Source organism: Kogia breviceps, chromosome 2 (genome assembly GCF_026419965.1).
Source record: "Kogia breviceps isolate mKogBre1 chromosome 2, mKogBre1 haplotype 1, whole genome shotgun sequence".
Classification (NCBI taxonomy): Eukaryota; Metazoa; Chordata; class Mammalia; order Artiodactyla; family Physeteridae; genus Kogia; species Kogia breviceps.
In genome coordinates, this window is record NC_081311.1 from 176,828,276 (window position 1) to 176,845,695 (window position 17,420).

A 17,420-nucleotide genomic window follows, 5' to 3' on the forward strand; every position below is an offset into this window, starting at 1 on the left:
TTTTATTTTTTTTAACATCTTTATTGGAGTATAACTGTTTTACAATAGTGTGTTAGTTTCTCCTTTACAACAAAGTCAATCAGTTATACATATACATATGTTCCCATATCTCTTCCCTCTTGCGTCACTCTCCCTCCCACCCTCCCTATCCCACCTCTCTAGGTGGTCACAAAGCACAGAAGTGATCTCCCTGTGCTATGTGGCAGCTTCCCACTAGCTATCTAATTTACATTTGGTAGTGTATATATGTCCCTGAAAACAGGTTTTTAAACTGCCATAATATTTAACTCAAACAATAAAAAATAAGTAAATACTCCCCAAGGAAATGAATAAATTGAGACTCAGGTAAGTAAAGAATCCACAGAGGTTAACATTTAAGTAAAATTATATAAGTACACAGAATTCTGATTTTGAAGTATTATAGAAATATTATTTCTTCCATCTGCCAATAAATTTGAATTGTATTTCTTTCCCTTTTCTCTCATTAAACACATATAGCTGCAGTGCATTATCAAGATTCTTAGTACAGCTATGATTTATTGAACTGTCTAATTCTGGTAATAGTTTTTCCAAATTCTAATTTCTAAAACTGAAAAAGAAGTTGAAGTTAAAATCATTATGTAATGAAGTAATAAGGTGCTCGTGTATAAGGCCAGACTGTCCATTATATCTTTGGAAAACTCTGTAACATGTAAATATATATAACTATGTATAATAATAATTAAGTCACTATTTTCCTCCTTCATCAGTACCAGTTATAATATTCCTACTAGGTGGGAAAATATTTTTCTTTGGAGGATTAGCTTTGAGTGGCTTAGAAAAAAATTAATGTACAGAAATACAGAAATACATGAAATACACTATGAAAAAGACTTTCAAAAAAAAGCAAATAGGAAATAAAAATTAAAATAAAAATATAGAGCACATAGCATTTAATTGGCTACAAAATTCATAATCAAAACCATTTCTAAAAATAAAAAGCAATTAGTATAAAAGTTTGCAAATTGTCTTATATGGTTTTCTTCTATTCCAAAGGACTTATTTTTTTCTAGTTTCCAATTATACCTTCTTCAAAATGCTTTTTAAAAATGCAGTAGTGCCATTTTTGTAAAATTAATAGTCTACTTCTTACTTCCAAATGATAATCTGAAAGCTATGGTTAGTTTGTAATCTGTATTTACTATAACCTTTGAAAGATAAAAAATATTTGAAAGTAAGCTTTAACTTGAGGGGAAAGTTAAAGAGTGAATAATGAGAGATCTTCATTCATCCATTAAAAAAAAAAAACTGTGTCACATGCCTACTAAGTGTTCCTACTATTCTAGGAGCTGAGGGGAGAAAAAAGATACTTTTCCTATTCTTAATGAGCTCAAACTTTAATGAAGGAGACAGATGCATAAACATGTATATTGTACAATATGATAAATATAATGAGGAACACGAACGAGTGACTTAGGAGAGTGTGGAGGAGAGACACACAGTTTCAGAAGGTTGTGGTCACCCTCAGAGAAGATAGAAAACTGAAGTTCAGAGTTCAGAGTCCTGATAACCAGGATTGGGGTGGCTATAATTTCTAAGGGGTAAGAAACAGCAGGAGCAAAAGCATCGATCTGAGGAAGGGTAGAGAGTATATGAACAGCTACAAATAATTCTGAATAGTTAGAGAACAACATATGAGGCAACAGGGAGAAGGAAAAAAAGAAGCTAGATCATTAGAAAGGAAACAGAACTTGAAGACTGACTGCTTAGGAACAAATTTAATGGGAAACCACTGCAGGGTTTTTAAAAAGTTGTGAAATTGCTAGATTTGTGTTATACATTGATCTCTTTGCCCACTGAAGGCTAGTCAGCCGGGAGCCAGACAGATTCCTTTGGCATAGAGACTGTTTTAGTCTCTGTAAGAGATGATGAAGGATTAAACTAGGGAAACGGTAACTAGGATAGAGGCAAAGTTGGATTTAAGGAATACCTTGAAACGTATGCGGAAACAAAACAAAACAAAACAGTAGTTGGTGGCTGATTTGATGATGGAAGGGGAAAGATCAGAGGAGTTAAAGATGACTCATACTTCTAACTTTGAGAAAAGTGGTACCATCAGTGAGAGAATGCAAGAGGAGGAACACATTCCTCTGTGTGTGTGTGTGTTCCAGAAGCAGGGTTGGTAGTTTCAGTCTTAGGTATCTAAAGTTTAGTGTGGTCTTCCTACATCCAGGTAGAAATGTTCCTCAGCATCTGGAAAGATGAGTCTGGTGGAGGGGAGGGTGTGGGGGGAGGAGAGGGAAGCAGGAGGCGCAGGTACAATGATCCAGTTTTGAAACATCATACAGGAGAAAGCTGAAATCATGTAAGTGGATGTGATGGCTGAAGAAGGATCTATAAAGTGAGAAAAGCAGAGACTGAGGCTGAAACTCAGGGAATTCCAATAATTAGTAAACTACATAAGATGAGCTCATACGCCAGAAACATAGGAAAATATGTTTGAGCAAAATCAATTATTTGCAGTGTCATGGAAGCCAAATCATGAAAAAACTTCAGGAAATGGATGATCATTGATCGTTGTCAAGTGCAAGAGAGGTCTAATAAAAGAACTACTAAGAGTATGTTAGTTGTCATAATCAAGGTCACTAGAATTTAGGTTGCCGTGAGTTGAGAAGCAAATTGCAAGTAAGAGAATAGAAGCAAAGGAAAAGGGAAGAGCTACTGAGGGGGTGGGGTGTGAGGTCAAGAAAGTTTGTCTAGGAGATTTTGTAGGATATTTGAGATTTAAATGTATTTATAAGTTGAGGATAAAACAAGAATGGAAGACAGAATAAGAGTGTGGTCCCATTTTTTCTAAACACAAATCACTGTGTATTTAAAGATGTATATTCTATTTCAACTCTTTGTACTTTACATAAGCAAATAATTAGCACATGCGATTTATGTAGATTCAGGAAAATCAAAGAATAATGGAAACATTAAACATTTGAAGAGTCAAAATCCCTAATAAGAGACTGAATAAGGATGTGAAATAATACAATTCTCTAGATAATTAGTGTTCTAAAGTAGAAACTTTACAGAAAGTTCAGAAAGAGAAACTGTAACATGTTAATATAATATATTTAAAAAACTGGAATTCCAAATATTGAGCTGTGTTTAACATTTGCTCGTACTTACTGATTTATAAACACCTTGATATACCCATACAAGTAACATAGTTGAGATATTTTGACAAAATCTTCTCTAAATTTTGAAATTCAAATGGAAAAGTATTTTAAAATTTCATTACAGAAGTTATCGACAATAATTCCACATGCAGCCCTTCTTTTGTTCCCTCCATCAAGGAAATTCTTTCATTACATACATTTAAAAATATAAAAAGAATTGATAAGAAAAATATTAAGGCATATAGAAAATTTAATAGCATAAAATCATGATTCTAATATTACTAAAAATTTTTAATGAATTTTTAAGAGATGCTCTATTAAAAATAAATATACCAGTTCACATCTCCAAACAAAAATTAAATTGACATTCATCATGGATGCAAGTGATATTAGTAAAGAAACTATAATCTTTGCCCTTACGACTACTCAACTGCATACTAAATTTAGTTTACAAGTCCTCTTTAAAAATTTCTATCTGGCTAATTTCAAATATGAATATCATTTCTAAGTTTTAAATTCTTGCTAATCATTTCAAAATACAGAGGGATCTCTGATGAAAGGATATAAATTGTAAGAATAAAAATTCACTGGACTGGGACTTCCTAGTGATCAAGAGCTGTGTCTTGCTTATTTCTGAACTTAGCTATCACTGTATGTGATACACAACAGGTGTTCAATATAACAAAGTTGAAGAATGAATGAAATGAGAAAAGCTGCTAAAATAAAAGTTCTCTAGTCAAGGCAAGAAGAGACAATGTTATTTGTCCTTTAGGAATATTAGTGAGATATTTAGGAATATTAGTGAGACTCTCCTGATAGGTATTAGCTAAATGGATCACCTATTTTAAAAACATCTAAAGAACTTATTAGAGCCAATACATTTAATGTACTTTTAAAGTAATAAAAGGGCTCTTAAGGTATTACATGATAATTTTACTTTCAGATGATCATTAAACAGTATTCAAAGTAAGAACTTCCTTCTGAAAAAATGATTTGAAAGACTATTTCCATTAACTTGGTTCCTGAATTATCCAGCTGACATAATATTGGCATATAAAAGAAAAGCTGTTTTCCAAAGTGGAGTTGGCCTGGTGAGCTCACACTTACTGATTGGTCATTTATTACGTGTGTTTAGGAATAAAAATAGTCACTTGTTCCATCATCCCTACTGCCTCTATGATTTTCCTAGGGAAAGATTCTATCTCTACATGCTCAATTTGAAAGGAAGGGACTGAATGCATAGAGCACCTCATTGCTTCATTAAAAGGATCTCAAAGCACAGTGTTGCACTGCAGTAGTGTACAGAGGAGGGCTTAAGCATTTAGAAATGCCCAAATCCTAAATTCCATTCTGGAGCTGAGACCACAGAACTCTTAGGAAGTGAGTGAACCTGGACAATACGGATGCTGTTAGAAGAAGGATGGCAGGAAGATAATTGAAAACAAAGACAAGAAACCGTCAGTATTAAGTCAGTCATTACAGAATCCATTTACCTTAGAAGATGCCAGGGAGTACACTAGTCAAATTCTGTCTCAACATCATTCTGCAGCAGTGAATTTAAAGTCATCATTTTATTTACTAGGGTTCGCAAGTGATCTGGTCTGATTTGTTTCCTGTTACACCTTCATCCTCCCTTTTGGTTGACGTCCAACTTTTGTTACTGTGGTAAATTGATCTATTAGTTGTCCCTCCTTCTACTTTCCCCCCACTATATATCTTTTCTTTTATTATATAATCATGATTTAAAAGGACTGAGAGGAAGACACACCAGCCACACATCCAGACTATGTATGGCTCTGTGATCTCACTTTCATTTCCCTGATGGCTTTGTTGTAATTAGATTTGCAAAAACAGCAAAAGGTCTCATTTTGAATGGCAACAGCTGTTGACATCAACATTACATTGAATAATGTTTGTTTAATTTTAGATGCAAAACAATAAAACCCTCCTGTGGATGATTATTTTAGTAGGTAACGTTTTCCCTTTCTGTTGCTGACTCTTCCGTTCCAGCAATACCAGTATCTTCATGAAATACCCTTAACTGAAGTGTGCCCAAAACTCGCCAGGGGAGCAGCTTATTCTTTCTAATTTCCTTGAAGCAGAGTGTCTATGTGACTATTTCTGTATCCTCAAACCAGTGAGGTGGCATTAGCTCTTCCAAGCTGAATTTGAATTTGAATGGCAGCATATTACTTTACTTTTTGAGGATCTGCCACTTCACAGAGTGACTTAAGCTGATTTCTTGACCTGCAGGAAACTGTAGCAGCATCTGCAAATCGATGTCCTCTTGGCAGAAAATGATGTTGCTTGCTTAACTTCTTCAATATCTCCTAACAGCCAGCCCTTACTCTGGCAGAAAATCTTTATGGAATCTCATACTTTCCCGCCAGATCTAAAGTACCCAAGATGATTCTCCACAAGTGTCTCTGTGTGTTTGTATGTATGTGGGCACTCACAATGGAGAAGAGGATTTTTGGACAGAAGAGCATGTGAAACTGCCCTTGATTCTAAATTTATTCCCATTCTACAGGAAAGAAAAGGAAAAGTCCTTATTAAAAGAGATTAGCTGTCTTTTAAAGAAATAATTGTTGGGATTTGTTCGATGAAGTGACATTATTTCTTTTATAGTTCAGTGCTTTTCTTCTTTCTGTAATATGTCTTTGTTACTCAACTGTTATCAGTATCAAAAGTAGTCTAATTATTATTCATTTTACAATGCATCCTTTTGAAAAGTAGAAAAATGTGTACCCATCTTTGAATTATCCTGTATCGGTTGAAGAAACACTAGGTTATAGGTTAACCTATAATAGAATCACTTTCACAAAATGTACTTGTATTTTTATTAAAATACATATCACTAGGTTCCTTTTTTTTTTTTTTTTACCATCACTGCTTTTGCTTATATTTTGTTGAAGGAGTAATACAAGGCAGCATTTATCAAAAAGAGATCTTCACTTTAAGGTGATCGTAACAACAAAGAAACAAACAGAAACTCTATGTTAAAGATTTATTAAGCGTGAATCTCAAAAGTACAATTACTTGTCTTTTCTGATATCTTTAATCCTCAGTAAAATCTGGAAGAATTTCTATACTCCATACAAAGTATACCTGATTCCAGCTGCATGAAGGTGTCAACAGAAGTTACAGGAAAATGTTAAACAGAAATATTTTAGAGGGTATAAATTTGATTCCATAAAGCATTCTTATAGAAAGGAGTTCTCTTAAAATCAACACATTATATAAAGATGAATAGAATTTTGCATGAGAATATTATATATTCAGTAGACTGTTTCAGGGATAAAATGCATGTATGCACCTCTTGATTAGCAATACGTACATGATTAAGTTTTTGACCAGTCAAGTTGCTTACCCTTGGGTGCAGTTTGGATGGCATGGGTGGCACTCCCGATCCTGATCAGCATACTTGAAAATGAAACTGTTTGCCCCCTGTAAGCCGTCTGGACATTTTTCCACACAGTTCGGGCCATCCTTAAAATGGGAGCACTTTGTACAGTTGTCAGGTCCCTGAAGTGTGAAAAAAAAATGGAGGAAGAAAAATGGGTGCCATTTCCTCTGGAATGTATTCATCTGGTTTAGTTACTGAGACTTCAGTGGATGCCCAATCTTCTTCTAGAGAACTGAAGAGCATTTTCAGAAGTACAAACGGGGATGCTGCTATTGTAGCTTTTTGATCAGCAAAACTGTCCAGTGATTTTTTTCCAGAAGGACATCAGCATTTTCTTGCCTACTGAGATTACAGTGCAACGATATTTGGCAACAACACATTATTCCTAGAAATATTTTATCACAATCACTGGGAATATGTGAAAATTCTCGCTAAGTAGTTAATGAAAATAAGGAAATGATAGGAATTAGGTAACACTGAATTTCATATACAAGTGAGATGTAAACTTTCCTTTGGTAGTACCATGACTATTTGAACAATGAATTAAAAAATTTTCTGTAGTTGAATTATCAGGAATTAGATAGTATAGGCAAATAAAGGTTAATTTCTAAGTTACTCTCCAACTCATATCAGCTTATGATAATGCTAAAAATCATATCATGTCTATGAATAGGGAGTTTAGCAAATAACAGTACAATACTGAGAGCACAATAAAGTCACAATCTGATGAGCACAAATCAAAAACTTGTACATACAAAAGAAAATTATATGGAGAAACTTACTCAAGAATGAAGGTGATATAAATATGAGCATGATAAATCTAAATAAAACTAACTCACTTCGTACATTTATGTTTATAACTTATAATATCTGTCTAATATGTATAATTATAGTAAGCAGTATCATATAAATATATTAAATGTCATAACAAAAGTAAAAATCTTAAATTCATATTAAACATCTAAAAATTGTACCAAAAAATGATTTGGATTTGGTGCTGGGGATAGTAAGCATGCAAGAAATGATAAGTAGTACATTCTCAAATCAAATTGAGAACACTTTGGTGAAAAATAATATTTCCTTAAAAGATGCCCATATATTTACACATTCAGGTGGTTCTTGTTTTTTGTTTTTTTTTTTGCGGTACGCGGGCTTCTCACTGCTGTGGCCTCTCCCGTTGCGGAGCACAGGCTCCGGACGCGCAGGCTCAGCGGCCATGGCTCACGGGCCCAGCCGCTCCGCGGCACGTGGGATCCTCCCGGACCGAGGCACGAACCCGTGTCCCCTGCATCGGCAGGCGGACTCCCAACCACTGCACCACCAGGGAAGCCCAGGTGTTTTAAATAATGATATTACCTACTCAAAATTTACTTTTAGTTCTCCTTTTTGAACATCATATTGTCTTAGGATTCCTCTTCTCTTTGACTACTTCTTGGAACTTCTTACCTTGACTCTTTTCTCCCCCAAATCTGCTTATATCCACATAGTTTAACAATTATGACAGTTCACATTGAAGATAATTTAGGTAAATAAGATATACTAAGTACAGAGGGAAATATTTAATATTATTAAGTTTATAATTATAAACAATGTGTATTTGGGAGACGAGCAAGCAAACATTTTACAGAGCTATTTATTAGACAGGGTGTGTGGGGATCAGTCTATTCATGGGAGTGTGTTACATCCTCTATGGATGTTAATCCAAAAGTAGCCAGACATTGCAAGTGGTGATATAAGGCATCAGGAAATCAAGAAATATAATACTTTAAAATTTAAAGATAAAGGCAGCTAAGGAAGAATAGTAGTACAAAGAAGAAAGGGTAATCAGGAAGAGATTTCTGGAAATCCTGAGACTGGTGAGGTTCAATCAAGCACCTATCTTACTATATTGAAGTGAGATTTAGATTATCTATCTATCTATCTATCTAAACAGTTATAGGTATATCTAAATCTCATATATATATTTATGTATATAAACATATGTGTATATATATGTATGTACATATATATGTGTGTATATATAAACTTATTTATTCTGTGAAAGAGAATCCCTATTCAACCTGAAGAGTTTGCTGCTGGCAACTTATTTCCTACCAAAAAAGAATACTTCACATGTTTCCAATTTTAACACCTGCTCATGGGTATTTAGGCACATAATACTGTCTATTATACAAAATCATTTACTGTGCAAGTATGCTCAGTAGTGTGACATTGTACAAGACAAGAGACATGCTGATGTCTTCTTTCAGAACACAAGAATAAAATTTACTGTGAGTAAATTAGGCAGTGGTACTCAGAATTAGGAATTACTTTTCTATAAAATAATGTCCAGGTAAAATCAGAAGATGTAAAAAATTTATGAAACTAAAATTAAATTCACATTTAATCTTTAGAGAGACTTTAATAAGATAAATTTTTTTGTGCTTCCTTGTTTTTAAAGCATCTCTTAACTATTTAATTGTATTACCATGATACGAAGTCAAATGTCCTGAGCTGTCATAACTAAAAGATGTCTTGACAAATCTCAAAAGAAATGAAATGTCTGATTCTCTATCTCATTTCCATAATAAAGAGATTTAAAGAAATACATGTTGTCTAATACTTACTCTTTTATCATTATATTCCCAAAGCTTTTAAGAACCTAGGTACAGGGCTTCCCTGGTGTCGCAGTGGTTGAGAATCCGCCTGCCAATGCAGGGGACGTGGGTTCGTGCCCCGGTCCGGGAAGATCCCACATGCCGCGGAGCGGCTGGGCCCGTGAGCCATGGCCGCTGAGCCTGTGGGTCCGGAGCCTGTGCTCCGCAACGGGAGAGGCCACAACAGTGAGAGGCCCGCGTACCGCAAAAAAAAAGAACCTAGGTACAGCGAATGAACTGATAAATGCAACAATAGAAAAGAGAGGTGAAGGCAACATTCTTCCTTATCTCTGATTTTAAGCTACCCTTGGACCCAGTAATCTAGACAGAAAACTAAAGGATAGGCTAAATCCTGAGGGAAACATTTCATTTTTTTTCTCAGTGACAATTTATGTTTTTCTCTGGTAGCTGCTGTAAGAGAGAAAGCCACTATTCACCAGTATCCAATTCTCTTCCACTTCCAGCCTCACAGAATATGGAAATTCCCTCCCACTAGAGGGGAGGTGTGTGTCTCGCTTCGGACAATGAAATTAAGTAAAAGCAATTTATGAGACTGCCAGTGCTAAACTCTCCAGCCTTTTCTTTCCTGGCTGCCATGATGTGGGGATCCCATGTAGATGTAGAGATGCCATAACTTCAAAGCATCCTGGAATGCCAGACCACCATAGGGAGGGCGGCTGCCTTAGAAAGTTCCCCAGACCTGCAGTGCACTTTACATGAAAAAGATTTAAACATTTTTCTGTAAGCTACTGCAATATTGGGGTTATTTGTTGTGGCAACACAAGCTCTATTAACCTGGATTTAACAGCTATTTTAGCTTTAACACAAATTGTGTTTCAAAAATCAGTTTTCCTCCCTCCCAAAAAATCAGTTCCCTTCTCCTATCCCCTCCCTTCTCTCCCTTCTTGCTGTCTCTGTGGCTTATATTTTGTTCTCCTTTGACTTTGTCTGATGTCCTTTTCTTTTGTTCTTACATTCTTTCTTTTGGTCTTACATTCTCTCCCTTATCTTTCTTGAGAGGACTATACAGTAATAGTGAAAGTGAGTCAGAAAAGATAAAATTGTAAAGAAAGAAAGGATAGAAAAGAAAAGAAAAGAAAAAGAGAAAAGAATAAAGTAAAGAAGACCAAGTGCAGACAGATGAGGATATAAAAGCAGAGGCTTTATTTCAAATACACCCCTTTCAAGATTATCCTGAATGTCTGTCACATTTAAATAGGATAATACCATCCATTTTACAGATGTATATTCCCAGAAAGCATTTTATCCTTATTACTTTATGGACATTGTTGCCTAGAGAAAAAAAGTGAAATGAAAAGAGTGTGAAATTTGGAGTCAGAACTTCTATAGTTGAGTCCCAGCTCCACATCTTACTGACTTGTTGACTTTTGGAGTTACTTTCTAATCATTACCATGGGTTCAATTTCTTTATACTTTAAATGGAGAGTGTGATAGTATGCTTCAGATGTAATAGTGTTTGACAAATATAAATATCAATTCTTATCATTAGGGAAACATTAACAGTTCAAGAAAATGAGATTTCAGCAGAATAAATCATAAGACCAGGTGTGGGAATTCCAGTTAGCTTTATGATTTCTTCCTCTATCTCATCACTATATCAGTCTCATGAAGAAGTTTCCTGAACCTCTTGGGTATCCTAAGTGATATATGCCGGTTACTTGGCACACAAAACCACTTCTGTCTTTAGTTTTGATAAACAACATGTAGACCCAGAAACAGGCACATACCTAATATAAATTGTAAAGGCTGAAAACACGCAACCCCCTAGAGTGAGCAAAGTTTGGGCTATTGCTTGAGCTCAATCCTGGCAGTTTTTCAGATATCATAACCTAAAAGACTGTGCTCTTACCTGTTTAGCGTTTTAAGGCTTACTGATCAAGTCAGTTTTCTTGATTTCATGCTCTGATCTTCCACAAATGAGTGATTCAACTTAACTGAGTTTTTTTCTACTTTTGACTTATTGCCTTCTCTAATCTCTAGACATACTCTTTCACAATTTTAGCACTGAATAGTGATTTTAAGCATATGGTCCAACAATGCTGTCCTTACAGAATTAAAATGTGTTCACTAAAAACCTGGTTTTTTAATTCTTTCTTGGTTATCAAGTAACTTTGAAAATTGCAAGAATATTAATTTTTAGGGTTTTTTAATGTGTATTTTTATAAACTGTCTCAATTCTTTTAAGGAACAAAGGCATGATCAAATAGACTGTAAAACCAAAGAAATCAATAAGCTAGTTATTTACTAGCATACTTTTATACCATAGGAGGCAGCATAAGGAACTGAAAAAGACGGGACTACTCTTGCGGTTTGCCTTGTTCAAAGGAGATGGCCAAATTCTTGGTTATTGTAATTGTACATTTTCAAAGTCTCTTTCTTGGAAAGAGATTTTTTTTTTTTTTTCATTCTATGATGTATGGTTCCTAGATATGCTAGTTTTTAGAGAAGTCTCATAGAGACGGCTCAACTTACTTTAACAAACCCATTATGGAATTTTACTTTCCTGTGTTTCCTGACATTCTTTACAGAATCCACATTTCTCATGCTGCAGATTCATTGTATTTTAAATGACTATCCTTAGTGGAAAAAGAAAGTAGCTGCATATGCCCTTAGCATACTTACTTGGAGATCATTACATATTAAATTGTCTTTTAGACTTTGCTTCTGCAGGCCAAATCACACCACTTCTTTTTCTCAGAGGTCTGGTTTTCCAAGCTTAATCATCCTTGTGGTAGTCCTCGGAACTGTCCAAGTTTTCCACATCCTTCTTTAGATGAAGTTCCAGAACAGCTCATTGGGGCCTAATGGAAGTTTGGAGGGCTCAATGATAATTTTTTTCTAAGCTAATTAGGTGCTGAATAAGCACTCTGGTAGAAAAATTAATACTATTTACATTTCCAATGAATTCTTATGGAGCAGTGTTGAGCTCTTGGCTACACCCAAATGTTGGTCCCCAAGTTATTTACTGAATGATGACTCAACACGCAAATAAACTGGAAATTTGTCTAAAGAAGGATGAATATGACACTTTGGAATGACAAACTCATACTGACCTCATTATTAAGAAAAAGCCTCATTATTAAGAATGATGGGAACCAAAGGAAGGTCTAGAAAATAATGATTATTTTCTCCACAAGACTAACTTCAAACTATATAAATGTCAACTTATCCATAAAGACTTTCCTGATCCCATAGCCCCTTCTTCAATCATCATAGTTCAATACTTCTCTCAGCCATGGTATTTATCACACAGCTTTAGATTTTAGTTTGTGAGTGCTTGTCTTCCTCCTTTTTTACAATTTTCCTTCATAATGCCATTATAGTTAAATGATTAAACACAGGTACAAACGTGTTACAGTTTACCTCAAACACAACATGAACTTTCACATTTACATATCTTTACATGTTTCCTCATTCCAGATTCTTGTTCAAAGCATAGCTCAAACATCACTTTTCTTTGGCTTTCCTTGGTGTCCCAATTTCCATCTCAAAGATTTACTTTCTCCCTCAAATGTATTCATATAACAATTTATACATATTTTATCAATTAATTTGCTTCAATAATTATTTGTGTATCTGTCTTTTCAGCCCTGTGCAATCTTCAAGGACAACTCCATATCTTCTTTGGAAATACCTTATCTGGGACATAAATATTTAAGAAACTGAAGTTGTAAATATTTTATCTCTACTACTAAGCTGTAAGCCTCTTGAGGGGAGAATGTTGAATGTGATTCCCCACAGCATGCTGTAAATACCTATTTAATGGATGGATAAATGATAAAGCAATGACTTGACAGACATTCATACATGCAACTAAATAAGCCAACACAACCGTAGATGTCCTCAGGCTTACCGGTCCATGGCATGTGAGGATGCCATCTTCCATCTTCTCACACTGGGGGTCACACTCCACACAGATGGAGCCATTCTCAAACTCCCGAAATTCACTGTGAAAACATCAGCAGTATGAGGCAGTGTAAGCAAACAAGCTGTCAACTTAACAGATGAAGTAACATCTGCTAAAAGTCCTATTGGCAAAGTAAATTCTAGAGTTTGTTTCTCTAAGTGCCAGGAGCATCAGAATCATTTCCTTGTACATTAATGAGTAAGTTCTCCATTAGGAGAAAAGATAAACTGCAGCCAGATGGCTCTCCTGGCCTTCCATTGGGTTCAACAACAGATTCATTCAGGAAACCTCTCTCTTGTGAGAGAGATTCCAGCGGACTCAAAAAAAAAAAAAAAAAAAAAGGAAAAGAAAAAATTGGATGACTCTTGATGACACAGCAGAACCATTTCTGCTATTTTAAGTAAGTCTGTGCCTGTTTGTCTCTATATAAAATTTTACTCTTGGCTGAAGGCTTATTTTTTAAACTTTGACAGAACTATTGTATTTTTCTTGTTGCTAAGTTACATGAATGTTCCCCATCCTTGTCCTTCAAATCCCAAGATTCTTCAATTTATTTTTAGTGAAACTTCAAAAAACACTTTGATTTCTTTTCTTCTTTTAAAATATCTTTCTTGGAGAATTAGAAAAAAATATCTTTTTTATGGTAGATTTTATTTTCTTAGATTATTGATCTAATATAACATCTTTTTCAGTTTAAATTCTTTTTGAAGAATTCTATATGATATAAAATAAAAAATAGTTTAATGGTAACATTCTAAAACTTTCTAATTAAAATGTGGGATGATGGTCATCACTTCCCCAAACCTTACATTTTGTGGCTATTTGAATATTAAACTTACCAGTATATAAGTTTTCCATTTAATATCTATTCTAAAAGTTATCATTCCAATAATTGGGTATCAGTCATGTACAATATGTTTAAAACACACTATTTCCACTAATGTATGAGAGGATGAGGTACTGGGTATAAACAATTTAGAATGTCAGTTATGAGTCATTAACAAAACGACTAAATATTTATAGCTACTACATTATTTTGTGCCTTTGTATCATGACTGACCATTCCAAACTAATAGCATTGCAAATATGGAAATTATGGATTAATTAGGTGATAAATTCAAATTTATTTTTCCCTGGAGTGAAATAATCACTCTTGTTTCATAGTGAACTATCTCATTTGGTTATTATAAAGCCTTAACAGATGATTGAAATCCAAAGGGTGGGCTATATTTTCTGTTGGTTAGATTAAAATTACATATATTTCAAGGTAAAATAATGGTTTGGTTTTCAAAATAAATAGCATAAATCTATGGTTTATTTATGTATGAATGTACATATTTAGTTACATGGATTTTGCACTCGAAGTGTTTGTTTGCTATGGATTAACTTTTTATGAATTTTCTTGAGTTTAACATCTTAGTTACATAAAAAAGTTTTTATTTTGTATGTTTCAGCAACAAGTGATATAAAGTATTCAATAGAGGAAATCTTCAGAATATAAAAGTCAAAATGACCTGGTATTGGGGGTGGGGGGTGGGAATGCAGTGGTAGCTAAATTGTAAAGAGCATCAAAAGCATTATGTGTAAGTGAAATTATATGATATTTACAGCACACCCTGCAATCATCAGCAAAGTACCATTTCTGAAAACAGCTTCTTGGGTGACTAAAGAGTTAGGATACTAAATGAAGGTAATAATTTTTATGGTACTAAAACATGGGTCATGCTTTCCTTTCTCTTCTCCAAAACTCTCTTCCCCATACACAGAGTTGAGAAGTAAAAAGAATATGTCATAAAAAATCATGGAGGCAACCTAGCTGCCTTCTCTTTTATAGAGTAGACTTCTATCTGTGTGGTTTCTGGCTCTCTTCCTTTCTGCTCTCAGAACAGATCCTCCTTGCAATTTATTTATTGTCACTGTCTCCATCATTGCCTTTTTTCTTCCCTGTCCCCTAGTGATTCTGCTGTGACTTTCTCACAGTTTTGTTGTGTGCGCGCTACCTTAGCCAATCCTGTGATCTAGAGCAAATACTTTGGATTTGGTTGGTGTTCCCAGCACTAAGATTAATATTGCTGTCTTACATCCCTTAACTTCTCTAGACCTCATTCACTAAATATCCTCTGAAAAAGGAAAAAAAGGGTGTTTTGATAAGAGGTTGTGAATATTAAACATAAAAATGCCTACAAAGATCTTAGACTGACACTCTTTCTGATGTTTCTCTGTTGTTATTAAAGTTTCAGAAGCATTTAACCATGTTGCCAGAGAAGAAGAAAAAAATTAAGATTGCATTGCAATTAGTTTACTTGTTCATTTTCAATACTTGTGCATTGTAGTCAGGAGTTGCCAAAATATAGTGGCTTATATGATCTGGATTTGAGTGCTAACAGCCAGGATTAACTGATTTTTTTTTCCCCCTTCAAAAAATCCTCTTTTTAGGATTTATTCTTTAATGATAGTCAAACTATTTATATATATAAATAAGTTCCCTGATTTTGGTAAATGTCATATTTGTATTTATTTTCAGCAGTGTATAAAGTGACTGTTCTACCTATTTAATGAGCTCAGATTAATAGACAAAAAGGAAATGATGATAATTGTTTTAACAGTAGGAATTCAAACAAGACTTTCCTCATTTGATAATCACAATCATTACTATAATATTATAATATGTATAATAATAATAATCACATCATTATTATTTCCATTTTCCATGTAAGAAAACAGAGTTTAGGACAATTAGGTTATTTATCAGTGGATGGACATTTCAAGTAGGAAGTGATTAAGTTAGAATTTGAATTCATGTTTCCTCAAAGACTGTCTTACCTGCCAGGCAAAGTTGGAAGTAATTTGGCAATACCACAAGATTGAAGGTGGGGAAATCTATCATTGGGTAGGCAAGAATTACATCAGATATTTATAAGATACTTTCATTTATTATCTTTTAAACTAAATCTTGTGCATGATTTCCTAGGGCCCCATTGCTGCTGCAAAACTACATTAAGAACTTTATATTTCTTTAATATGTTTGATTTAATGATTTGGAAAATGTTAAGCTTTCAAAAACAATAGGATAATCAGTGTCGCTTATTTAGGGAACCAGTATTTTTCCTTTGCTTAGCTTTAATTGTTTCACAAAAATGAGACAGAGGGTAGTGTATACATCCACATATATATCAATTTCATATTTCTGACAAGTTTAAAACTGAAATATTAAAGAAAAACAATGGCATCTGTAAAGAAACAGGATGAAAATCAGACATCCTGAGTTCTAGGGTTGGTTTGGTGCTTTTACAATGTTATGACTTTGGTCAACACTTAATTTTCCCACTTCTCACTGTTTATAAGATGCTTCTGTTTGATAAAATGAATTCTATAATCTATTCCTTCCTTAGAAATGCACATACATATTCAGTAAACTTTTAATGTAACACAATGGAATTAAGGTCTATTAGTTCCATTTTAATGGCATCAATTGCCACACACACAGAGAATCATATCTGGTCTGATGTATTTTATGTACAGGAAATATCTTTCTTTCATAATAATGTGAACAAGCATTAATACAATTCAATTCAATGAGACAAGTAGCAAATAATTTGCTATTCATTATCGAATTTATGAGTTGATGTGCTTTACAAAATTTCAAGTTGAAATTTTCCTGATAAAACTATTAAACCCTTTTTTCAGTAATGCCTTTATTGAGAGATAATTCATATACCATGACATTCACCGATTGAAAGTGCACAATTTAATGCATATTTTAGTATATTCACAGAGTTGTGCAACCATCACCACCATTTCAAACTATTAAATTCCTATTTAAAATTGTTTTTATACTTAAACTTCTAATTTTAATTTCAATCATTTTTCCCCCTAAATTCATGGAGGGAATTGGTTTGGTCATCTTTCAAAGAAGAGACATATCAATATTATTAAGATCCATAGATTTTTATCCTTCTAATGTAAAATGCAAAAATAAAATGTTATCTGGGATCATGAAAACGGTTGTTAAAATGGGACAATTCATGAGGCAGAAGAAGAAAGAACTTCAAAACTACCCTTTTACAAAACTGTTGAAAATCCTTTCAGTGAGCAATATAGGAAAATTTGACTCAGGGACAGTACTAAAAAATGCATTATCACACTAATGAAGGACACCTGTGATGCATGAAATGGTGTGTTAGGATAAAGTGATTTTATGAGTACATGAAATGCCATGCAACAAGGTATATACTAAGTTTTATTGTTGTCAATTTGATTATTGTAGTACTGTAGATAAAATTTAAAATACTTGATGTAAAATA

The 17,420-nt window shown here is 34.0% G+C and overlaps 1 protein-coding gene across 9 annotated transcripts in view; it reads right to left on the reverse strand.

Annotated features, from left to right (window-relative positions):
• Nucleotides 1-17,420, reverse strand: part of ERBB4 (erb-b2 receptor tyrosine kinase 4) — a 1,132,189-nt gene that overhangs the window by 279,095 nt on the left and 835,674 nt on the right. For all 9 annotated transcript variants that reach the window (XM_067026813.1, XM_067026811.1, XM_059053753.2 and 6 more), the window contains 2 exons: nucleotides 13,063-13,156; nucleotides 6,517-6,671 (listed from right to left, as the gene is read on the reverse strand). In XM_067026813.1, the coding sequence (XP_066882914.1) occupies nucleotides 6,517-6,671; nucleotides 13,063-13,156 (249 nt within the window). The remainder of the gene's footprint in view (nucleotides 1-6,516; nucleotides 6,672-13,062; nucleotides 13,157-17,420) is intronic.